Source organism: Panulirus ornatus, chromosome 9 (genome assembly GCF_036320965.1).
Source record: "Panulirus ornatus isolate Po-2019 chromosome 9, ASM3632096v1, whole genome shotgun sequence".
In the NCBI taxonomy this organism is placed as follows: domain Eukaryota; kingdom Metazoa; phylum Arthropoda; class Malacostraca; order Decapoda; family Palinuridae; genus Panulirus; species Panulirus ornatus.
Window position 1 is genome coordinate 31,639,056 of NC_092232.1, and position 26,051 is coordinate 31,665,106.

General features: G+C 41.5%; 1 protein-coding gene across 3 annotated transcripts in view; it reads left to right on the forward strand.

The window, feature by feature from the left end:
* The window catches only part of skd (mediator complex subunit skuld), a 722,241-nt gene that overhangs the window by 167,935 nt on the left and 528,255 nt on the right, over positions 1-26,051 (forward strand). Inside the window, exons 3-5 of one of the 3 annotated variants that reach the window (XM_071664981.1) lie at positions 288-378; positions 15,369-15,455; positions 15,585-15,730. In XM_071664981.1, coding sequence (XP_071521082.1) covers positions 288-378; positions 15,369-15,455; positions 15,585-15,730 — 324 coding nt within the window. Of the gene's footprint in view, positions 1-287; positions 379-15,368; positions 15,456-15,584; positions 15,731-16,702; positions 18,076-18,205; positions 18,352-26,051 lie in introns of those variants that run through there. The other 2 variants (XM_071664980.1, XM_071664979.1) reach the window with 2 other exon arrangements.

The window sequence follows — 26,051 nt, forward strand, 5'->3', positions numbered from 1 at the left end:
TCCTGGTTCTCGCAAAAGGTAACTGAGGGATGGGAATGGGGAGCTTAATATTTTTCTTTTGCCAGTATTATAAATTTTGAAAAAGTAGGAATAGAGGTAGGAGCTAATGTGGATTTTCCTCAAAAACTTAATCATAAGTTTGCCATGTTAACTCATTAAGGCTGGAATAGCTGCCAGAATTTTGATTTTTTGATGATTATTGTCATCTGTTATTGATTTATGATTGAGGCCATTATATGTTGGAAAGTTGTCGTTTGTTTAATAATTTAACTTTGTTTTTATTACAGAAGAAGTACGAGGGTCATGGGATTGGGAAACTGGCCTTTCCTATGAGTGCCGAACACTTCTCTTCAAAGCACTGCATAACCTCATTGAACGGTAAATTTTACCCTCTGACTTATTTGTTTGATATTGGCACAGCACTTATCAGGTTTTATGATAATCGTGTTGGTTGTCCTCATTGTATTGTTTATCGTCTTTTCAGTTATTGTTGTGTATGGAGTAAAGCCACTTTTTATCTATAATTGAAATTAATGTTTGATTTTGAATTAAAGATTACCGTATCCATAAACACAGGTAGAATGTTGAATATCCATACTCTAAAACCTGCAAACTTCCATCTACCTAGTCCATTCCCTTCAGAATTACCACCAGTTTAAGCATGAGTTTTTAGTAAATGATTTTGAAAAATGTTTTAATTGGAATGTCAGCATTTCCACAAATATGTGTAAGTGTGTGTACATGCACCAGCAGAAACACCACTAGGAAAAGGAAACGTGAGAATTCTGATCTCTCTCATGTATAACCGCCCCTTCACAGGGCTGGTTGCAGAGAAAGAAAATGGTTACAATCCAGGCTGTGTACACAGAACTAGAGGAAACATGAAATGGGTTCAAGTGACCTTACGATTGATGAAAGGTGAGGTTGGCTGAATGGTCTGTGTGACCCATCCTCAACCTAATTGTGACTTGACAACTCCCAGATAACCTCACTCAGGTAAAACAGACAGGATTGACTTGCATAATGCAGCTTATACTCAAGAACAATTGGTAAAACTTTAAAAAGCTTTCTACAGTAAATGGATCTAATTTGTACAAGCCCTGACTGATGTTCAGTACATCTTTATCATAGTGTTTATTTATGCTGGAATTTACTATATTTCTCTCATCCCAGTCCCTACCCTTAACAATAACTTTTGCTTTTTTCCATTCAGCTTCATGATTATTTTCACTAAGATACACAGACAAGGCATTGGATTGCTGGCCAGCACATACGCTGTATGTACGCTATTTTATTTTAGTATCCAATTCCTTTTCTGTTTCACCTGTGTAAAATTTGTTGCAGTCTCTTCATGGACTTTCATGAATGCGTGTATATAAAAACAATTGTAGTGTTAAAGGTATAATAATCAAGAATTCTCTGGTTAATATCACTGGTTGTACTTATCAAACAGCAAATTTTATAGAGGTGAAACAGGCAAGGGATGGGATATTAAGATGTAACAGCATAAGTGCAGTATACGCCAGCAGTCCAATGTCATGTTTATTATTATTATTAAAATAATCACATTATTAAGATAATCACAGTTGAAGGGAAAAATGTCAAGTTTATTATTAAGTGTAAGATAGGGATGAAAGAAATATGATAGAAAACAGCATAATTAAATACTGTGATGATGATGTATCAGTTAGAACATGTTCAAATTAGATACATTTGTCAAGAAAATTTAAAAACTTTTATCAACCTTTCATGAGTATAAGTTTCATGATATAAGTCAACCTTGTGTCTGGTTTTCCCTGGATGAGATCATACAGGAGTTGTCTGGTCAAAGTTAGTTTGAGGGTGGATGACATACCTTTGTACCATCTTTGCTTCTCAGTAATTACAAGGTCACTTAATCCCAGTCCACATTTCCTCCTGCTCCATGTATATTGTGCCTATGTTGTATCTTTTCTCTCTCTCTCTGTAACTGATACTCTGAAGATGTGGTAATACACAAGCGTCTTTTAGTTGGAATGATATACAAAGTGAGAGAGTCATAGGGAGTGGTTTGGTGAAGAGAGAAGAGATGGTGAAAGCCATGCAGAAGATGAAATGTGGCAAGGTGGTGGAAGTCGATGGTATTGCAGTTGAATTTATTAAAAAAGGGGATGATTGTGTTGTTCATTAGGTGGTAAGGAGATTCAGTGTATGTATGGATCATGGTTAAGTGCCTGATGATTGACAGAATGCATGTATAGTGCCATTGTATAAAGGCAGAGGAGATAAAGGTGTGTTCAAACTACATAGGTATAAGTTTGTTGAGTATATTTAGTGAGTTGTAAGGGAGGGTATTGATTGAAAGAGTGATGGCATGTACAGAGAATTAAAAATTAGAGAGGAACAGTGTGGGTTCAGAATTGGTTGAGGATGTGTGGATCAGGTGTTTGCTTTGAAGAATGTGTGTGAGAAATACTTAGAAAAACAGTTGGATTTGCATGTGGCATTTATAGATCTGGAGAAGGCATATTATAAGGTTGATAGAGATGCTTTCTGGAAGGTCGTAAGAATGTATGGTGTGGAAGGTAAGCTCCTTGAAGCAGTTAGAAGTTTTTATCAAGGGTGTTATGCATATGTATGAGTAGGAAGAGCGGAGAATGAATGGTTACCAGTGAAGGTTGGTCTGTGGTGAGGGTGTGTGGTGTCACCATCATTGTTTAATTTGATTATAGATGCAGTGTTGAGCGAGGTAAATGCAAGAGTTTTGGAGAGATCAGGCGAGTGTGCATTCTGTTGGGATAAGAGGGCCTGGAAAGTGAGTCTGTTGTTGTTCGCCTGTGATACATTACTGGCGGCTTGATTCAGTTGAGAAACAGTAGAAGTTGGTGACTGAGTTTGGGAAAGTGTGTGAAAGGAGAAAGTTGAGAGTGAATGTGAATAAAAGCAAGGTTAATAGTAAGTTCAGCAGGGTTTAGAGGCAATTTAGTTGGAATAAATGTTTGAATTGAGAAAAATTGGATGAAGTTACATGTTTTAGATATCTGGGAGTGGACTTATCAATGAATAGAACTATGAAAGCAGAAGTGAGTCACAGGGTGGGGGAGGGGGATGAAGGCTCCAGGAGTGATGAAGAATGTGTGAAGAGACAGAACATTATCTCAGAAGGTAAAAATGAGTATGCTTGATTGAATAGTAGTTTAAGGAATATTATGTGGTTGCTCAGCATGGGCTTTAGATGGGGTTGTATAGAAGAGGGTGGATGTGTTGGAAATGAAATGTTTGAGGATGATATGTGGTGTGAGGTGGTTTGATAAAGTAATAAAAGGGTTAGAGAAGTGTATAGAAATGAAGAGAGTGTGGTTGAGAGAAGATGGTGTATTGAAATGGTTTAGACATATTGAGAGAATGACTGAGGGAAGTTTTGAGGAAGAGGATATACATGTTAGAGGTTGAGGGAACAAGGAGAGATGGGATACCAAATTGGAGATGGAAGAATATAGTGGAAAAGATGTCGAGCGATTGGGTCCTTAACATGCAGGAGGGTGAAAGACTTGCACAGAGTACAGTGAATTGGCAGGATGTGGTGTACTGGGTCAATGTGCTGTCAGTAGACTGAACCAGGACATGTGAAGCATCTTGGGTTAACCATGGAAAGGTCTATGGGACCTGGATGTGGATAAGGAGCTGTGGTCTCAATGCATCACACATAATAGCTAGAGAAAGATTGTGGGTGGATGTAGCCTTTCTTCGTCTGTTTCCTGATGCTACATTGCTGACACAGTGGGTAGCAATGCTGTTTCCTGTGAGGCAGTGTGGGATGTACATGTTCATACTCGCATTTATCCATTTGCGGCACCATTCCACCCCACAGCATTGCCACCCCGTGTCAGTGAGGTAGTGCCAGGTGTAATGCACCAAAACCACAACTGCCTTTCCACATACAGGCCCCAAAGACCTTTCCATGGTTTACTCCAAAATTTTCACATGCCCTGGGTCAGTTCATTGATAGCATGTTGACCCCAGTATACCACATTGTTCCAATTCACTGTATTCCATGCATGCCTTTCACCTTCCTGCATGTTCAGGCCATGATTGATCAAAATCTTTTTTACTCAATCCTTCCACGTCCAGTTTGGTCTCTCACTTCTCCTTGTTCCCCAGCCTCTGACAGATATATCCTTTTTGTCAACCTTTCCTGTCTCATTCTCTCTATATGTCCAAACCATTTCAAGGTGACTAAAGGGGGCGGGAGTGGAGGGCTATAAACCTTCCCCCTCTGGTATTTTCAATTTTTGAAAGAGGAAATAGAAGGAGACAAGCGGGGAGTGCTCACCCTCCTAGAAGGCTGAGATTGGAGTGTCTGAATGTGTGTAGATTTATGCAAGATGAGAAGAAAGGAGAGATGGGTAATATGTTTGAGGAAAGAAAACTGTGTGTTCTTGCTCTGAGTGAAACAAACCTCAAGGGTAAAGGGGAAGAATGGTTTGGAAAGTCTTGTTAGTAAAGTCAGGGGCTGGTGAGAGGATAAGAGCTAAGGAAGGAATAGCACTACTCCTGAAGCATGAGTTGTGGGAGTGTGTGATACAGAGTAAGAAATTAGATTCTCGATTGATGTGGGTAAAATTGAAAGTAGATAACAAGATATGGGTAATTATTGGTGCTTATACACTTGGTCATAAAAAGCAAGATCATGAGAGGAAAGTGTTTTAGGATACATAGAGTGAGTGTGTCAGCAGTTTTGGTGCACGAGACCGGGTATTGGTGATGGATGATTTGAATGCAAAGGTGAGTAATGTGGCAGTTGAGGGTATAATTGTTGCGCAGGGGGTATTCAGTTTTGTGAATGGAAATGTTGAAGATCTTGTAGATTGGTGTGCTGAAAAAAATACTGGTTATTGAGAATACCTGGTTTAAAAATACATATATACAGAAGTATACATTTGCAAGTAGGAGAGATGGTCAACAGGTATTATTAGACGACGTATTAATTGATAGACATGTAAAGGAGAAACGTTTTGGAAATGTGCTGGTGGTATGTTTGATCATTATCCTGTGGAGGCAAAGGTGAAGATTTCTAGAGGTTTTCAAAAATATGAGAATTTTGGGGAGAAGGGAGTGGTGAGAGTAAGTGAACTTGGAATGGTTATGTGTGTGAAGAAATGCCAGGAGAGATTGAGTTTAGATTGACAGAAGGTGAGAGCAAATGAAGTGAGGGGAGTGGGTGAGGAATGGAATGTATTTTGGGAAGTATTGATGACATGTGCAAAAGATGCATGTGGCATGGGAAAGGTGGGAGTTAGGCAGATAGAAAGCATAGTGAGTGGTAAGTAAAGTTGCTAGTGAAAGAGAAAAGAGAGGCATTTGGACAGTACTTTCAAGGAAGGAGAGCAAATAACTGGGAGGTGTATGTTTAAGAGAAAGCAGCAGGAGGCCAAGAGGAAGGTGCAAATGTTGAAAAAGAGGGCAAATGAGAGTTGGTGTGAGAGAGTATCATCAAACTTAAGGAGAATAAATGGTTGTTTTGGAAGGAGGTGGGTAATGTGCACAAGATAAGAGGAACAAATGGGAACATTGGTGAAGGTGGCAAGAGGAAGTGATAACAGGAAGTGATGGAGTGAGGAGATGGAGGGAATATTTTGAAGAATTGTTGAATGTGTTTGATGATAAAGTGGCAGATGTAGGGTGTTTTGGTTGGGATGGTGTGCATAGTGAGAGAGTCAGGGAGATTAGTTTGGTGAAGTGAGAAGAGGTGGTGAAAGCCTTGCAGAAGATGAAATCCAGCAAGGCGGTAGGAGTATATGGTACTGCTGTTGAATTTATTAAGAAAGGTGGTGAATGTGCTGTTGATTGGTTGGTAAGGATATTCAATGTATGTATGGATCATGAAGTGCCTGAGGATTTGCAGAATGCATGTATAATGCCATTGTACAAAGGGACAGGGGATAAAGGTGAGTGTTCAAACTACAGAGGCATATGTTTGAGGAGTATACCTGGAGAATTATTTGAGAGGGTGAACGTAGGTACAGAGCATCAGACTGGGGAAGAGCAGTGTGGTTTCAGAAGTGGTAGAGAATGTGTGGATCAGGTGTTTGCTTTGAAGAATGTGTCTGAGAAATACTTAGAAAAACATTGATTTTTATGAATCAGGAGACAGCATTAGAAAAACAGATGGATTTGTATGTGCCATTTATGGATCGGGAGATGGCATGAGAAAAACAAATGGATTTGTATGTGCCATTTATGGATTAGGAAAAGGCTTATGATAGGGTTGATAGAGATGCTATGTGGAAGGTCCTAAGAATATATGGTGTGGGAGGTAAGCAGCTAGAAGCACTGAAAAGTTTTTCTCAAGGGTGTAAGTCTTGTGTACAAGTTGGAAGAGAAGAGAATAATTTAGTTCCCAGTGAAGCTTGTTCTGTGGCATGGATGTGTGATGAGGTGAATATAAGAGTTTTGGAGAGAGGGGAGGTTGTTCAGTCTGTTGGAGATGACAGGACCTGGGAAGTGAGTCTGTTGCTGCTTGCCGATGATAGAGCACTGGTGAGAAACTGCAGAAGTTGGTGATTGAGTTTGGAAAAAGTGTATGAAAGGAGAAAGAGGAGAGTAAATGTGAATAAAAGGAAGATTATTAGGTTCAGCAGGGTTGAGGGATAAGTTAATCGAGATGTAAGTTTGAATGGAGAAAAATTGGAGGAAGTGAAGTGAAGTGTTTTAGATGTATGAGATTGGACTTGGCAGCAAATGGAACCTTGGAAGTGGAAGGGAGTCATAGGATGAGGAAGGGATGAAGGTTGTGGGAGTGATGAAAAATGTGTGGAAAGAGAGAATGTTATTTCGGAGAGCATAAATGGATATGTTTGAAGGAATATTTTATGGTGTGAGGCATGGGTTATAGATAGGGTTGTGCAGAGGAGGAGGGTGGGTTTGTTGGAAATGATATATTTGAGGACATGTGGTGTGATGTGGTTTGAGTTATTAATGAAAGAGTAAATGGTGTGTGCTAATGGTAAGAATGTGGTTGGGAGAGAGCAGAAGAAGGTGTGTTAGAATGGTTTGGAAATATAAGAGAGAATGAATGAGGAAAGGTTGACAAAGACGATATATGTGTCAGAGGCAGAGGGAGCAAGGAGAAGCGGGAGACCAAATTGGAGCTGGAAGGATGGAGTGAAAAAGGTTTTGAGCGATTGGGATCTAAACAAGTAGGAGGATGAAATGTTTTCACAGAAAAGAGTGAATTGGAAGGATGCAGTATACTGGGATCAATATTCTGTCAGTGGACTGAACCGGGACAAGTGAAACATCCGGGGTAAACAATGGTAAGGTCTGCAGGGCCTGAATGTGGATAGGGAGTTATGATTTCAGTACATTATACAAAACAGCTAGAGAATGAGTGTGAGTGGGTATGACCTTTCTTCTTCCATTTCCTGGCGCTACCTCACTGATGCTATGGGTAGGTATGCTGTTTCCGGTGGGGTGGGGTGGTGCCGTGAAATGATGAAGGCAAGCAAGTAGGAATATGTACATGTGTTTATATGTATATTTATGTATATACTCCCCCTTTCAACATACTTCCAAGTTCTGTTCTGACCGGCCGGTCGGATCTCATAATGGACAATGGTCGAATGCATGTCAGCATGGCATGTAGAATTCGTATACCTGAACAGATTTCTTTTATCCTACTCAGTGTCTTTCATGATTATCTTGTTTTTTATTAACCAGCTGTATTATATGATTCTGTAGTTTCTTTTAAGTTTTATTTAAGATTCTTTAGTTCATATTTCATGATTTTTGTTTTTTAATTATATTTTTTTCCAGTCCTATGTACAGATTGTAGAAAGTCTCCTAGGCCAGAAGAAGAGATCAGGTGTATATGAAGGTGAAATCGCAATTCATTAGTTCATATATTTTATGTAATTTTCTATGCATCTGAAACAACATGTTTCACAGAGACAGTCCACCTCATCATGTGCCACCAGCTCTTAAAGTTTTTACATTACAACACCTCCACAAATATATGGATTGTTGGGATTTAAAAACTTTATGAATTGTTGGCACCTGATGAGGCGGCTTGTTTCCGTGAAACATGTTGTGCCGCAAGTATAGAAAATTTACGCTTAATAAGATTATATGAACTACCAAATTGTGATTTCACCTTCATAACTATCATCATGAGTGTGTGTGTAAATGTATGTATGTGTGTATGAGTGTATGTATGTGTATGTGCATGTATTGATATATGTGTATATATGTGTGGATGGGTCTTTTGTATCATGGTGCTACCTCACTAATGTGGGAAATGGCAATCAGATATAATGAGAGAGAGAGAGTGAGTCATTAGTTTTTAGGGAGAATAAAAAGATGTTTTGGAAGGCGGTAAATAAAGTGCATAAGACAAGAGAACAAATGGGAACATTGGTGAAGAGGGCTAATGGGGAGGTAATAACACATGAAATACAATCCCCTCCCCTGCATGTGTGCAAGGTAGCACTAGGAAAAGACAACAAAGGCCAAGTTCTTTCACACTCAGTCTCTAGCTGTCATGTATAATGCACCAAAACCACAGCTCCCTTTCCACATCCAGGCCCCACAAAACTTTCCATGGTTTACCCCAGATGCTTCACATGCCCTGGTTCAATCCATTGACGGCACATCGACCCCGGTATACCACATCGTTCCAATTCACTCTATTCCCTGCACGCCTTTCACCCTCCTGCATGTTCTGGTCACTCAAAATCTTTTCCATTCCATCTTTCCACCTCCAATCCGGTCTCCCACTTCTCCTTGTTCCCTCCACTTCTGACTCATATATCCTCTTTGTAAATCTTTCCTCTCATTCTCTCCATGTGACCAAACCATTTCAAAACACCCTCTCCTGCTCTCTCAACCACACTCTTTTTATTACCACACATCTCTCTTACCCTTTCATTACTTACTCAATCAAACCACCTCACACCACATATTGTTCTCAAACATCTCATTTCCAGCACATCCACCCTCCTCTGCACAACTCTATATATAGCCCACGCCTCGCAACCATATAACATTGTTGGAACCACTATTCCTTCAAACATACCCATTTTTGCTTTCTGAGATAACATTTTTGCCTTTTACACATTTTTCAACACTCCCAGAGCTTTCGCCCCCTCCCCAACCTTATGACTCACTTCTGCTTCCATGGTTCCATCTGCTGCCAAATCCACTCCCAGATATCTAAAACACTTCACTTCCTCCAGTTTTTCTCCATTCAAACTTACCTCCCAATTGACTTGTCCCTCAACCCTACCGTACCTAATAACCTTGCTCTTATTCACATTTACTCTCAGCCTTCTTTTTTCACACACTTTACCAAACTTAGTCACCAACTTCAGCAGTTTCTCACCCAAATCACCCACCAGTTCTGTATCATCAGCGAACAACAACTGACTCACTTCTGAAGCCCAGACTGCATACTTGCCCCTCTCTCCAAAACTCTTGCATTCACCTCCCTAGCATCCCCATCCATAAACAAATTAAACAACCATGGAGACAACACACACCCCTGCCACAAACCGACATTCACTGGGAACCACTCGCTTTCCTCTCTTCCTACTTGTAGACATGCCTTACATCCTCGATGAAAACTTTTCACTGCTTCTAACAAATTAATTCCCACACTATATACCCTTAATACCTTCCACAGAGCGTCTCTATCAAGTCTATCATATGCCCTCTCCAGATCCATAAATGCTACATACAAATCCATCTGCTTTTCTAAGTATTTCTCACATACATTCTTCAAAGCAAACACCTGATTCACACATCCTCTACCACTTCTGAAACCACACTGCTCTTCCCCAATCTGATGCTCTGTACATGCATTCACCCTCTTGATCAATACCCTCCTGTATACTTTCCCAGGAATACTCAACAAACTTATACCTCTGTAATTTGAGCTCTCACCTTTATCCCCTTTGCCTTTGTACAGTGGCACTATACATGCATTCTGGTAATCCTCAGGCACTTCACCATGAACCATACATACATTGAATATCCTCACCAACCAGTTAACAACACAGTCACCCCCTTTTTTAATAGATTCCACCACAGTACCATCCAAACCTGATGCCTTGCCGGCTTTCATCTTCCGCAGAGCTTTCACTACCTCTTCTCTGTTTACCAAATCATTCTCCCTGACCCTCTAACTTCGCATACCACCTCAACCAAAACACCCAATATCTGCCACTCTGATCATCAAAAACATTCAACAAACCTTCAAAGTACTCACCCCATCTCCCTCTCACTTTACTAGTACATGCTATTACCTCCCCATTTACCCCCTTCACTGATGTTCCCATTTGCTCTCTTGTCTTACGCACTTTATATATTTGGTTGTTTTATTTGTTTATGGATGGGGTGGGTAGGAAGGTGAATGCAAGAGTTTTGGAGAGAGGGGCGAGTATGCAGTCTGTTGTGGATGAGAGGGCATGGGAAGTGAGGAAGTTGTTGTTTGCTGATGGTACAGCACTGGTGGCTGATTTGGGTGAGGAACTCCAGAAGTTGGTGACTGAGTTTGGTAAAGTGTGTTAAAGAAGAAAGCTGAGAGTAAATGTGAATAAGAACAAGGTTATTAGGTTCAGTAAGGTTGAGGGACAAGTTAATTGGGAGGTAAGTTTGAATGGAGGAAAGCTGGAGAAAGTGAAGTGTTTTATATATCTGGGAGTGGATTTGGCATCGGATAGAACCATGGAAGCAGAAGTGATTCAACGAGTTGGGGAGGGGGCGAAGGTTCTGGGAGCATTGAAGAATGTATGGAAGGTGAGAATGTTATCTCAGAGAGCAAAAATGGGTATGTTTGAAGGAATAGTGGTTCCCACAATGTTATATGGTTGTGAGGCATGGATTATAGTTAGGGTTGTGTGGAGAAGGGTGGATGTGTTGGAAATGAAATGCTTGAGGACAATATGTGGTGTAAGGTGGTTTGATTGAGTGGGTAATGAAAGGGTAAGAGAGATGTGTGGTAATAGAAAGAGTGTGGTTGAGAGAGCAGAAGAGGATGTGTTGAAATGGTTTTGGTCTCATGGAGAGAATGAGTGAGTAAAGTTTGTGAAGTGTCTGGGGTAAACCATGGAAAGTTTTGTGGGATGTGGATGTGGAAATGGAGCTGTGGTTTCGGGTGTATTGCACATGACAGCTAGAGACTGAGTGTGAACGAATGTGGCCTTTGTTGTCTTTTCTTAGTGCTACCTTGTGTGTCTGTGTGTCGGGAAGGGTATGCTATTTCATGTGTCGCAGGATGGCAATGGGAATGGATGAAGGCAGCAAGTATATGTATATGTGAATACTTCCCATGCATTCCTCACGTGTCATAGAAGGCGACTAAAGGGGACGGGAGCGGAGGGCTGGAAACCCTCCCCTCCTTGTATTTTAACTTTCTAAAAGGGGAACATAAGAAGGAGTCACGCAGGGAGTGCTCATCCTCCTTGAAGGCTCAGATTGGGGTGTCTAAATGTGTGTGGATGTAATGAAGATGAGAAAAAAGGAGATAGGTATTATGTTTGAGGAAAGGAACCTGGATGTTTTGGCTCTGAGTGAAACGAAGCTCAAGGGTAAAGGGGAAGAGTGGTTTGGAAATGTCTTGGGAGTAAAGTCAGGGGTTAGTGAGAGGACTAGAGCAAGGGAAGGAGTAGCGCTACTCCTGAAACAGGATTGGTGGGAGTATGTGATAGAGTGTAAGAAAGTGAACTCTAGATTAATATGGGTAAAACTGAAAGTGGACGGAGAGAGAGATGGGTGATTATTGGTGCATATGCACCTGGGCATGAGAAGAAAGATCATGAGAGGCAGGTGTTTTGGGAGCAGCTGAGAGAGTGTGTTAGTAGTTTTGATGCATGAGACCAGGTTATAGTGATGGGTGATTTGAATGCAAAGGTTAGTAATGTGGCAGTTGAGGGATTAATTGGTGTATGTGGGGTGTTCAGTGTTCTAAGTGGAAATGGTGAAGAGCTTGTAGATTTGTGTGCTGAAAAAGGACTGGTGATTGTGAATACCTGGTTTAAAAAGAGAGACATACATAAGTATACGTATGTAAGTAGGAGAGATGGCCAGAGAGCGTTATTGGATTACTTGTTAATTGATAGGCGCACAAAAGAGAGACTTTTGGATGTTAATGTGCTGAGAGGTGCAACTGCAGGGATGTCTGATCATTATCTTGTGGAGGCGAATGTGAAGATTTGTATAGGTTTTCAGAAAAGAAGAGAAAATGTTTGGGTGAAGAGAGTGGTTAGAGTAAGTGAGCAGGAAGTGGGAAGGAGACTTGTGTGAGGAAGTACCAGGAGAGACTGAGTACAGAATGGAAAAAGGTGAGAACAAAGGAGGTAAGGGGAGTTGGGGAGGAAAGGGATGTATTTAGGGAAGCAGTGATGGCTTGCGCAAAAGATGCTTATGGCATGAGAAGCGTGGGAGGTGGGCAGATTAGAAAGGGTAGTGAGTGGTGGGATGAAGAAGTAAGAGTATTTGTGAAAGAGAAGAGAGAGGCATTTGGACAGTTTTGCAGGAAAATAATGCAAATGAGTGGGTGATGTATAAAAGAAAGAGGCAGGAGGTCAAGAGAAAGGTGCAAGAGGTGAAAAAGAGGGCAAATGAGAGTTGGGGTGAGAGAGTATCATTAAATTTTAGGGAGAATAAAAAGATGTTTTGGAAGTAGGTAAATAAAGTGCGTAAGACAAGGGAACAAATATGAACTTCAGTGAAGGGGGCTAATGGAGAGGTGATAACAGGTAGTGGTGTTGTGAGAAGGAGATGGAGTGAGTATTTTGAAGGTTTGTTGAATGTGTTTGATGATAGAGCGGCAGATATAGGGTGTTTTGGTCGAGATGGTGTGCAAAGTGAGAGGGTTAGGGAAAATGATTTGGTAAACAGAGAAGAGGTAGTAAAAGCTTTGTGGAAGATGAAAGCCGGCAAGGCAGCAGGTTTGGATGGTATTGCAGTGGAATTAATTAAAAAAGGGGGTGACTGTATTGTTGACTGGTTGGTAAGGTTATTTAATGTATGTATGACTCATGGTGAGGTGCCTGAGGATTGGCGGAATGCTTGCATAGTGCCATTGTACAAAGACAAAGGGGATAAAAGTGAGTGCTCAAATTACAGAGGTATAAGTTTGTTGAGTATTCCTGGGAAATTATATGGGATGGTATTGATTGAGAGGGTGAAGGCATGTACAGAGCATAAGATTGGGAAAGAGCAGTGTGGTTTCAGAAGTGGTAGAGGATGTGTGGATCAGGTGTTTGCTTTGAAGAAAGTATGTGAGAAATACTTAGAAAAGCAAATGGATTTGTATGTAGCATTTATGGATCTCGAGAAGGCATATGATAGAGGTGCTCTGTAGAAGGTATTAAGAATATATGGTGTTGGAGGCAAGTTGTTAGAAGCAGTGAAAAGTTCTTATCAAGGATGTAAGGCATGTGTACGTGTAGGAAGAGAGGAAAGTGATTGGTTCTCAGTGAATGTAGGTTTGCGGCAGGGGTGTGTGATGTCTCCATGGATGTTTAATTTGTTTATGGATGGTGTTGTTAGGGAGGTGAATGCAAGAGTTTTGGAAAGAGGGGCAAGTATGCAGTTGGTTGTGGATGAAAGAGCTTGGGAAGTGAGTCAGTTGTTGTTTGCTGATGATACAGCGCTGGTGGCTGATTCTTGTGAGAAACTGCAGAAGCTGGTGACTGAGTTTGGTAAAGTGTGTGAAAGAAGAAAGCTGAAAGTAAATGTAAATAAGAGCAAGTTTATTAAGTACAGTAGGGTTGAAAGACAAGTCAACTGGGAGGTAAGTTTGAATGGAGAAAACTGGAGGCAGTGAAGTGTTTTAGATATGTGAGAGTGGATTTGGCAGCGGATGGAACCGTAGAAGCAGAAGTGAATCATATGGTGGGCGAGGGGGCGAAAGCTCTGGGAGCGTTGAAGAATGTGTGGAAGTCGAGAACATTATCTCGGGAAAACAAAAATGGGTATGTTCGAAGGAATAGTGGTTCCAGCAATGTTATATGGTTACGAGGCGTGGGCTATGGATAGAGTTGTGCGGAGGAGGGTGGATGTGCTGGAAATGAGGTGTTTGAGGACAATATTTGGTGTGAGGTGGTTTTATCGTGTAAGTAATGAAAGGGTAAGAGAGATGTGTGGTAATAAAAAGAGTATGGTTGAGAGAGCAGAGAAGGGTGTTTTGAAATGGTCTGGGCATATGGAGAGAATGAGTGAGGAAAGATTGACCAAGAGAATATATGTGTCAGAGGTGGAGGGAACAAGGAGAAGTGGGAGACCAAATTGGAGGTGGAAAGATGGAGTGAAAAAGATTTTGAGTGATCGGGGCCTGAACATGCAAGAGGTTGAAAGGCATGCAAGGAATAGAGTAAATTAGAACGATGTGGTATACTGGGGTTGATGTGCTGTTAATGGATTGAATCAGGGCATGTGAAGCATCTGGGGTAAACCATGGAAAGTTGTGTGGGGCCTGGATGTGGAAAGGGAGCTGTGGTTTCAGTGCATTATTACATGACAGCTAGAGACTGAGTGTGAACGAATGTGGCCTTTGTTGTCTTTTCCTAGCGCTACCTCGCGCACATGAGGGGGGAGGGGGTTGTTATTTCATGTGTGGCGAGGTGGCGATGGGAATGAATAGAGGCAGACAGTATGAATTTTGTATATGTGTATATATGTATATGTCTGTGTGTGTATATATATATATGTATACATTGAGATGTATAGGTATGTATATTTGCGTGTGTGGACGTGTATGTATGTACATGTGTTTGTGGGTGGGAAGGGCCATTCTTTCATCTGTTTCCTTTGTGCTACCTCGCTAATGCGGGAGATAGCAACAAAGGAAAATGAATAAAAAATAAATGTATATATCTGTGGACGTGTATGTATATACATGTGTACATGGGTGGGTTGATTCATTCTTTCGTCTGTTTCCTTGTGCTACCTTGCTAACTTTGGAGACGGTGATTAAGTATAATAAATAAAAAGATAAATATATATAGATTGGTAGATAGATAGACAGATAGATAATGAGTATGTATATGTTACAAACCAATAATCATTAAACATGCTTTAGATATACAAAAAACACTTAAGGTTGCAATATGTTTTGATGACAGTTTGTGCATAGTGTATTTTTGAAACCCATGAAATAACAAGATCCAAGTATTGTTTGGTCTTGAGTATAGTAGATTTTCAACATTGTACCTGTATTTCTCTATTTGATGAAGGTGATGGATTTTTGTGGCAGATATAACTATATAGTGTGATTACCCTTCAGGTTGCAGAAAAAATTGATAAGATGGAAGTTTTTTCATAGATAATTTGTTCAGATAATGCTAAACTGTTGGATATTGTCTTTGTATGATGTATTTTGATTTCAGGTGTCTTCTTACTCGGGATTTTGTGAGGCTGGGTCGCTGGTTTGTGCAGCCTTATGAAGGCCCAGAGGGTATCCCTGGTAGCAGTAGGTTAGATGATTTTTTTTCTAAGTTGTCTTTTTTTTGTGTGAATATACATTTCTCCTAAGATGTTTTCATGAAGACAAAGCTTATGCAACTTCAAGATATGAAAATTCTAATTATCTTTTGTGTTTTCAGTACTCACTTGTCATTCAGTCTCTCATTCTTTGTCCATGGTGAGAGTATTGTATGTGCAAGTGTAGATGTACGACAGCATCCACCAGTGCGTCAGCTGACCCGGCGACATCTCTTGCTGGCACAGCAGACAAACCATGGCATACCAGGTACATGAATAATTTGCATCATAAGTTTTGTCTCAAAGGATAACATTCTTCGTATTTTTATAGTCAAGCTTTCTGTTTTGTAACACCAGTTAGGCCTCACTGAATGGGACTGGAGCATTTAAGTATTGCAGTGAAAATATGTGAAGCTGTATAGAATTGCTTTTTCATGGAATATTTTTGAAACTTATGTTTTCTACTTGTAGATTTTTTATTACAAATATATTATTTACTTCTTTTGTAGAAGGTATTAAGAATATATGGTGTGGGAGGCAAGTTGTTAGAAGCAGTGAAAAGTTCTTATCAAGGATGTAAGGCATGTGTACGTGTAGGAAGAGAGGAAAGTGATTGGTTCTCAGTGAATGTAGGTTTGCGGCAGGGGTGTGTGATGTCTCCATGGATGTTTAATTTGTTTATGGATGGTGTTGTTAGGGAGGTGAATGCAAGAGTTTTGGAAAGAGGGGCAAGTATGCAGTTGGTTGTGGATGAAAGAGCTTGGGAAGTGAGTCAGTTGTTGTTTGCTGATGATACAGCGCTGGTGGCTGATTCTTGTGAGAAACTGCAGAAGCTGGTGACTGAGTTTGGTAAAGTGTGTGAAAGAAGAAAGCTGAAAGTAAATGTAAATAAGAGCAAGGTTATTAAGTACAGTAGGGTTGAAAGACAAGTCAACTGGGAGGTAAGTTTGAATGGAGAAAAACTGGAGGAAGTGAAGTGTTTTAGATATGTGAGAGTGGATTTGGCAGCGGATGGAACCGTAGAAGCGGAAGTGAATCATATGGTGGGCGAGGGGGTGAAAGCTCTGGGAGCGTTGAAGAATGTGTGGAAGTCGAGAACATTATCTCGGGAAAACAAAAATGGGTAGTGGTTCCAGCAATGTTATATGGTTACGAGGCGTGGGCTATGGATAGAGTTATGCGGAGGAGGGTGGATGTGCTGGAAATGAGATGTTTGAGGACAATATTTGGTGTGAGGTGGTTTTATCGTGTAAGTAATGAAAGGGTAAGAGAGATGTGTGGTAATAAAAAGAGTATGGTTGAGAGAGCAGAGAAGGGTGTTTTGAAATGGTCTGGGCATATGGAGAGAATGAATGAGGAAAGATTGACCAAGAGAATATATGTGTCAGAGGTGGAGGGAACAAGGAGAAGTGGGAGACCAAATTGGAGGTGGAAAGATGAAGTGAAAAAGATTTTGAGTGATCGGGGCCTGAACATGCAAGAGGTTGAAAGGCATGCAAGGAATAGAGTAAATTAGAACAATGGGGTATACTGGGGTTGATGTGCTGTTAATGGATTGAATCAGGGCATGTGAAGCATCTGGGGTAAACCATGGAAAGTTGTGTGGGGCCTGGATGTGGAAAGGGAGCTGTGGTTTCAGTGCATTATTACATGACAGCTAGAGACTGAGTGTGAACGAATGTGGCCTTTGTTGTCTTTTCCTAGCGCTACCTTGCGCACATGAGGGGGGAGGGGGTTGTTATTTCATGTGTGGCAAGGTGGCGATGGGAATGAATAAAGGCAGACAGTATGAATTATGTATATGTGTATATATGTATATGTCTGTGTGTGTATATATATATATATGTATACGTTGAGATGTATAGGTATGTATATTTGCGTGTGTGGACGTGTATGTATATACATGTGTTTGTGGGTGGGAAGGGCCATTCTTTCATCTGTTTCCTTTGTGCTACCTCGCTAATGCGGGAGATAGCAACAAAGGAAAATGAATAAAAAAAATAAATGTATATATCTGTGGACGTGTATGTATATACATGTGTACGTGGGTGGGTTGATTCATTCTTTCGTCTGTTTCCTTGTGCTACCTTGCTAACTTTGGAGACGGCGATTAAGTATAATAAATAAAAAGATAAATATATATAGATTGGTAGATAGATAGACAGATAGATAATGAGTATGTATATGTTACAAACCAATAATCATTAAACATGCTTTAGATATACAAAAAACACTTAAGGTTGCAATATGTTTTGATGACAGTTTGTGCATAGTGTATTTTTGAAACCCATGAAATAACAAGATCCAAGTATTGCTTGGTGTTGAGTATAGTAGATTTTCAACATTGTACCTGTATTTCTCTATTTGATGAAGGTGATGGATTTTTGTGGCAGATATAACTATATAGTGTGATTACCCTTCAGGTTGCAGAAAAAATTGATAAGATGAAAGTTTTTTCATAGATAATTTGTTCAGATAATGCTAAACTGTTGGATATTGTCTTTGTATGATGTATTTTGATTTCAGGTGTCTTCTTACTCGGGATTTTGTGAGGCTGGGTCGCTGGTTTGTGCAGCCTTATGAAGGCCCAGAGGGTATCCCTGGTAGCAGTAGGTTAGATGATTTTTTTTCTAAGTTGTCTTTTTTTTTGTGTGAATATACATTTCTCCTAAGATGTTTTCATGAAGACAAAGCTTATGCAACTTCAAGATATGAAAATTCTAATTATCTTTTGTGTTTTCAGTACTCACTTGTCATTCAGTCTCTCATTCTTTGTCCATGGTGAGAGTATTGTATGTGCAAGTGTAGATGTACGACAGCATCCACCAGTGCGTCAGCTGACCCGGCGACATCTCTTGCTGGCACAGCAGACAAACCATGGCATACCAGGTACATGAATAATTTGCATCATAAGTTTTGTCTCAAAGGATAACATTCTTCGTATTTTTATAGTCAAGCTTTCTGTTTTGTAACACCAGTTAGGCCTCACTGAATGGTACTGGAGCATTTAAGTATTGCAGTGAAAATATGTGAAGCTGTATAGAATTGCTTTTTCATGGAATATTTATAAACTTATGTTTTCTACTTGTAGATTTTTTATTACAAATATATTATTTACTTCTTTTGTGGAAGGTATTAAGAATATATGGTGTGGGTGGCAAGTTGTTAGAAGCAGTGAAAAGTTTTTATCAAGGATGTAAGGCATGTGTACGTGTAGGAAGAGAGGAAAGTGATTGGTTCTCAGTGAATGTAGGTTTGCGGCAGGGGTGTGTGATGTCTCCATGGTTGTTTAATTTGTTTATGGATGGGGTTGTTGGGAGGTGAATGCAAGAGTTTTGGAAAGAGGGGCAAGAATGAAGTCTGTTGTGGATGAAAGAGCTTGGGAAGTGAGTCAGTTGTTGTTCGCTGATGATACAGCGCTGGTGGCTGATTCATGTGAGAAACTGCAGAAGCTGGAGACTGAGTTTGGTAAAGTGTGTGAAAGAAGAAAGTTAAGAGTAAATGTGAATAAGAGCAAGGTTATTAGGTACAGTAGGGTTGAGGATCAAGTCAATTGGGAGGTAAGTTTGAATGGAGAAAAACTGGAGGAAGTAAAGTGTTTTAGATATCTGGGAGTGGATCTGGCAGCAGATGGAACCATAGAAGCGGAAGTGAATCATAGGGTGGGGGAGGGGGCGAAAATCCTGGGAGCCTTGAAGAATGTGTGGAAGTCGAGAACATTATCTCGGAAAGCAAAAATGGGTATGTTTGAAGGAATAGTGGTTCCAACAATGTTGTATGGTTGCGAGGCGTGGGCTATGGATAGAGTTGTGCGCAGGAGGGTGGATGTGCTGGAAATGAGATGTTTGAGGACAATGTGTGGTGTGAGGTGGTTTGATCGAGTAAGTAACGTAAGGGTAAGAGAGATGTGTGGAAATAAAAAGAGCGTGGTTGAGAGAGCAGAAGAGGGTGTTTTGAAATTTTTTGGGCACATGGAGAGAGTGAGTGAGAAAAGATTGACCAAGAGGATATATGTGTCAGAGGTGGAGGGAACGAGGAGAAGTGGGAGACCAAATTGGAGGTGGAAAGATGGAGTGAAAAAGATTTTGTGTGATCGGGGCCTGAACATGCAGGAGGGTGAAAGGCGGGCAAGGAATAGAGTGAATTAGATCGATGTGGTATACCGGGGCTGACGTGCTGTCAGTGGATTGAATCAGGGCATGTGAAGCATCTGGGGGTAAACCATGGAAAGCTGTGTGGGGCCTGGATGTGGAAAGGGAGCTGTGGTTTTGGGCATTATTGCATGACAGCTAGAGACTGAGTGTGAACGAATGAGGCCTTTGTTGTCTTTTCTTAGCGCTACCTCGCACACATGAGGGGGGTGGGGGATGGTATTCCATGTGTGGCGAGGTGGCGATGGGAATGAATAAAGGCAGACGGTGTGAATTGTGTGCGTGGGTATATATGTATGTGTCTGTGTGTGTATATATATGTGTACATTGAGATGTATAGGTATGTATATTTGCGTGTGTGGACGTGTGTGTATATACATGTGTATGGGGGTGGGTTGGGCCATTTCTTTCGTCTGTTTCCTTGCGCTACCTCGCAAATGCGGGAGACAGCGACAAAGCAAAATAAATAAAAATAATAATACTTCTTTTGTATTGTAATGTAAAGTTTCCTCCAGATTTCAGTTAAGGAATTTATGGGCTGCAATGCTCATATTTAGATATTACCGTGAAAAGATAATACAAATGTAGAATCTGAATGGAAGTAAGTTTGTCCAAAGTGAGTGATATGAAAGGGGTTTTCATATTTGCAGCATCGGCACTTCAGGCACGACAACTTTACATGGTAGTAATTTAGCTGAAGCATTTTGTTAGAAACCTTTGGCTTCTCTGAGTAGTAGCATTTGTCCAGTATTGCTCTGCAAAATATTACCTTACTGATGGCAATCTGATGTGGTGGCAATTCACTGCCTGTGATCTCACCTGATCTAATTCCCAGAGGAATGAGCTTGGTGGCCCACCCCCTACAGATTACCAAACTTCAGTCCAACAGCATAAGTTGACATCACAAACTGTGACTTTTGATCCTAATAGGCCACCTCCCCTTTTCCCTTGGGGAATAGCATCTTCTTGTAAACTGCTTTTGTGACCTGACCTTACTTCCTCTTATATACCTGAGCGTCGCTGAAAGACCAGTCGAGTTGTGAGCTTGGCCTGTAGACACATAAGGTTGCTAATTAGTGCCTTGACTTCCTGTCATGACACAGACTCATGGAGCCTTTGTGGTTTCTTCAACCATTAGTAACATTTCTCTTGGTGACCCCTGATGCTGCAATCTTCCTACCACAGTCCTACACATTCTGTCTCTATGTCCCAGTTCCATAATTTCTGTACATTACCAAATAAAGCGCTATTTTTCCAACGTTTTTGTATCCCTGACTCGTTTCCACAAACCATATCTCCCAACAAAGGACAACGCTAAACTGGTGACCCCTGGAGTTAACTGAGAGAGACTTTTGGTGACCATTTGTATTGTGTGAATTGTCAACCTTCCTTGACCCTTGTGATAATCCTGCTTTCACCGATTCTGTCTTCCTCATTGAGTAAGGACACTGTTGTTTATCATTGTGGCACTAGAGGAGAAACTCCCTGTCTACAACTTGGAAGAACCAAGCTTGTGATTTGCTGATGCAGAGGCAATTTTCACCCTTATCAGATTACCAATGACATGATCCAATACACTTACGTGAACTCATTGCTTCTGAAGGATTCCTTGAAGGATGTCAGGGTTGTCATCATGGACCAACTGATAACTGACAGGCACCTGATGATAAAGGTCTCCCTTCTGTGGATCTCCAGTGCTGCTAGGAATGTTCAGAGTTACAGACCCTTGCAGGCACTGATATGGATTTCAGGATCTCATCTCAAGTTTTTTCATCACATAAAGAGGATCTTGCAGACTCCTGAAGGGCCTTGTAATCTTGACACAATGTTTTTACAATATTTGCCTCTGTAAATCCAGACAACTCTGGTCATCATTCTCCCAGCCACTGCTATCCAACCCTGCTATCATGGCTCGTCAGCTTGTCCAAGTTCATGCATGACAACTCCCAACAATTCCACCTTTTCATCATCTGGGACTGCCAGGAACACACTCCTACCTAACTGCACTACCCAGTGTGGTTGCTGTCTACAGTCTCCCACTACCACCCTCAGTTGCCTTGAGGATCTTCTTTAGAGGCTTTGCATTTACCAACACCATTCCAGCAACCTCTCACTACATAAGCCTGCTCCTCGACTCACATCGCCTGGTCATTTACCGTGTCACTGCTTCTATCACTTTAGTTTTGAGTACAGATGCACAAGTATGAAGCTCATTGCTAATGTCCATGGCATCTGCAAGAACTGTTGATGGCTAATCCTCCATTTCATATGGATTCACCACTGCTGTATGTACCTGACTGTCTCTTAGGCCTCATTTTCCTAATCAATACAGGAGTGGCCTTCAGTGTCGTTCCACCATCACCAGGAGCCAAACTCCACCATATCCCTAGCTATGACCCTAACCCCACCACTGGTATTTCCATACCCACCTTTGGCCAGATGCCTTTCACACTGGACCTAAGCCTCTGGCAGAAGTGCCAATGGGTATTCCTCATATGACCAACAACCCATCATAGGTTATGATTTCCTGGGACATCATGACCTCATCGTGGATTCAAGGAACAACAAGCTCCAACACTCCATCGAAGACATCATCTCATTACCCACAGCTGTCTGTCTCACTATTGTCTTTCTACATGTATCAGTATGATTCACCATTTTATTGGAATTCTCCATTATCATTAAGCCACTACTAGACACTACCACTGTAAAACATTCCACTACACATCACATGAACACCATTGGTCCACTTGTCCCACAGACAGTTGTTAGGCATCTTCCCTGCACATGATGTCGAAGTCTTCCCTCTGTGAATGGTGTCCTTATGGTGACTACCATGCCATAAACACCTCCTTGTGCCTGGATTGCTACCCTGTTCCTCCTCTTGTAAGACTTCTTCCTGGACCTCTGTGACTTGGAAGCTTCTTCAAAGATCAATCTGGTTCATGCTTTCCATCATGTTCCAGTGGAGCCTGCAGATATCCTTAAGACAGCTGAGACAACCCCTTTCACCCTCTTTGAATTCATCTGGATGCCTTTTGGATATACAAATGTTGCACAGTTGTTTCAGTGCTTGAAAGACCAGACATTGAGATGTATTCTTGGATGTTTTGCATACATGGGTGACATTCTGTAATGAACATCAACACTTGCAATGCCCGTGTCGGATCTTTACATGACCACATGCCTTTTGGATATACAAATGTTGCACAGTTGTTTCAGTGCTTGAAAGACCAGACATTGAGATGTATTCTTGGATGTTTTGCATACATGGATGACATTCTGTAATGAACGTCAACACTTGCAATGCCCGTGTCGGATCTTTACATGACCACAAAATTATTGAGTCCAGATCAACCCCGACAAGTGTGTTTGGTGTTACCTTTCTAACTTTTCTTGGCCATCAGATGGCTGTAGAGGGCACTCATCCATATATAAAGTTTCCCATGGCTTATGTTACCTCAGAAATCATTTGAGTTCCTGTGACACCTTCACTATGATCAAGTATGAGATCTCCAAATGCAGGTTTCTTGCACATCCTGTACCAGTTGCACTTATGAACCTCTCCACAGGTGCCTCCTACACCGCAGGAGCCATCTTCCACTGGCCTGTTGACAGAGACTGGCTACCTATCACCTTTCTCTTTAGGAAACTAGGAAACTCATATTGGTAGAGGAGAAGTACAGCACCTGGGATAGGGAACTCTTGTTGATCTTCAGTACCATACAGCACTTGCAGCATTTCCTCAAAGGTCAGGCGATCCATGTCCTCACAGACCATAAACCTTTGATATGTGCTATCATTACCAAGAGTGATGTCCATTCATCTCAGGTCACTCAACACCTCACCTGCATATCCCAGTTCACCACTGACAACTGTCACATGAAGGGTACAGACAACCGAGTGGCTCATTCCCTCTCATGCCTATCTGTCTGTGGAATTGTGGCTTCAGGCTCCGTTGACTAAATTGTGATTGCAGCATAATCCTTACTTGTTCTGTCATTGTAAGTTTGCGTCGTCTTTCCAGATCATCGATGCCCCTATCCTTAGCTTTGCCTTAATGTTCATGTGTAATGCATCTTTACTCAGACCTTCCCCCGTCGTTTTATCTCCAGTCACACTACGGAGAAGTTTTCATTGCGCTCCACTGCCTTGCCCATCCAGGTATCTGTGCAAGACAACACCTGCACTCCTCCTGAGTTGTTTGGCCAGGGATCAGTTTAGATGTCTGGTGTCGGGCCAGCTTCTGTCTTCATTGCCAGCATTCCAAGGTCCACTGCCACACACAGGCTGTGCTCCACCAATTTCCTCTCCCTTCGTAGGTTTGATATGTTGAACAAGGATATTGTTGGACTTTTTACCTCATTGTGTGATAACTGCCAACTACTGATTTTCGGTGACAGTTTCTCCAGATGGTCCAAAGCTGTACCCATGGCGGATGTATCTGCTGAACCCACCGCCTGTGCTTTCCTCCTAGGTTGTTCTCCTGGTTTAGGTTATTTGGGTTGACAGTATGAGTCAGCGCATTGGAAGAACCTTTTTGGTTCACTGATTCTACTCGTCACCTCACCACAGCTCATTACCCATCCTCCAATGGTATGGTTTAAAGGTTTCATCTGTAACTTTAGGGTGCACTCATGGTGCAAGCACATCCTAAAGTCTCCGTCTCTATCTCAGAATCTGCTTGACGAGGAATGAAGATGTGGGTTTCTTAGCAGCAGAACTGACCTGTCATACCATTTTTGGCTACCTGGGGAATTCTTCTCTCCGGCACTGTCCACTGCACTGCCAGATTCCCTTGTTTAAGGAAAAGGCTGTGTTCTGCACTAAATGATATCCATCCTGTTCCACTTCATCATCCCTCCACATGGCCCGTATATATTCTTCAGGACCTCTTCACCTGTACCCATATTATTCATTTTCATGCAATTTGCTGACCCATGTAGCAGGGGTGTGAAGGTCCTTTCAGAGTACTTACACAAACCCCCAGTGGAGAGACAGAGATTATCTCCATTGACCAGTTGAAGCCTGCTCATCTTAACACACCTGATGAAGTTCTTATCACACATCCAACTCCCGCCAACCCTTTTCCCCCATTCCTATTCTTCTCTTTCCCAGATTCCAGTAACACCTGTACCATCTTCAGATGATCTCCAACCTTCCTCACCAGTGCAGCAAACCCCTGTTCTGCAGCCAAGAGAAATGTAGGTACAAACACCACTAGACCATGCCTAAGATCACAACTGCCATTATGAAGAAGACAAGAACCTATCATCTCCCTTGGCACAAGACCACCACCACCAGGACCGCACACCAGACCAGCTTTACTAGGATGTTCCACCAAACCATCACCACCAGAACTACACCCCTGACTACCTTTCCTTTGGAGTAGCAGTTAAGACTCCTGAAGCATATGCTTTCCCCTTGGCCAGTCCTGCATCTTCCATTAGTGAAGTGGACTTTGACCCAGATGGCAGCATCACATTCTCTGTATAGTGTACCCTCTCTGTGTGCTCTGTAGATGATGAATTTTCACTACATAGTGTGGGGGTTGGGGTTATTTTAACATTGTTGGTCCAGCATGAGGATTGTGGAATCTTGCCACTGACCTGCCCTTCAGCCACACCACAACTTGCTAGCATTGGATGACTAGCTGAATATGCCATATGCCTCACCGCCATCCAAGTCTTCATCTTGGAAAAAATGAGGAAGAGGGGGGAGTGGTGTAGGGAAACTTGGTTTCCCTAGTACCACTCCACAAGTTATTAGTTACTGATAGCAACCTGATGTGATGGCAGTTCACACCATAGGACCTAACCTGACTTAATTTTCTGAGGAAAGAGCTTAGGGGCCTACCCCTTGCAAATTACCTAAGTCCAGCAGCTTAAAAAAGGTCAGAGATTATGCAACTTTTAGCACTGACAAGCCACCTCTAGGTTGCACCTATCAGAAGCATATCCTATTCCCCTTTGGAAATAACTTCTTCCAGACCACTTTTATGCCCTGACCTCCCTTCCTCATATATACCCAGGCATCACTGAAGGACACCAATTGAGCTTTCAAATTTGCTTTTAGACACAATCTCACTAATTAGTATCTTGATATCTCCTACCATGATGTGGATTTGGGGAGCCCTTGATGTTTCTCCAACTGGTGGTAGTAGTCGTTCTAGTAACTTCTGATGTTGCACCTTTCCCTCCACAATCTTACTTTTTTTTTTTTATCAATATGCCCTAGCTCCTTCACCTCTGTACATTACCTGATTAATCATTGTTTTTGTTGTTATTTTGCCACCCACATTTTCTAACCCCCCCCCTTCTCAGTAACATGAACAATAACTACCACCAAAAAACACAACTAAAACAGCTATAAAACTAAGATCTGAACAGATATGTTGTAAATCATAGATATGTATTTTGTGAAACCACAAATATCAAA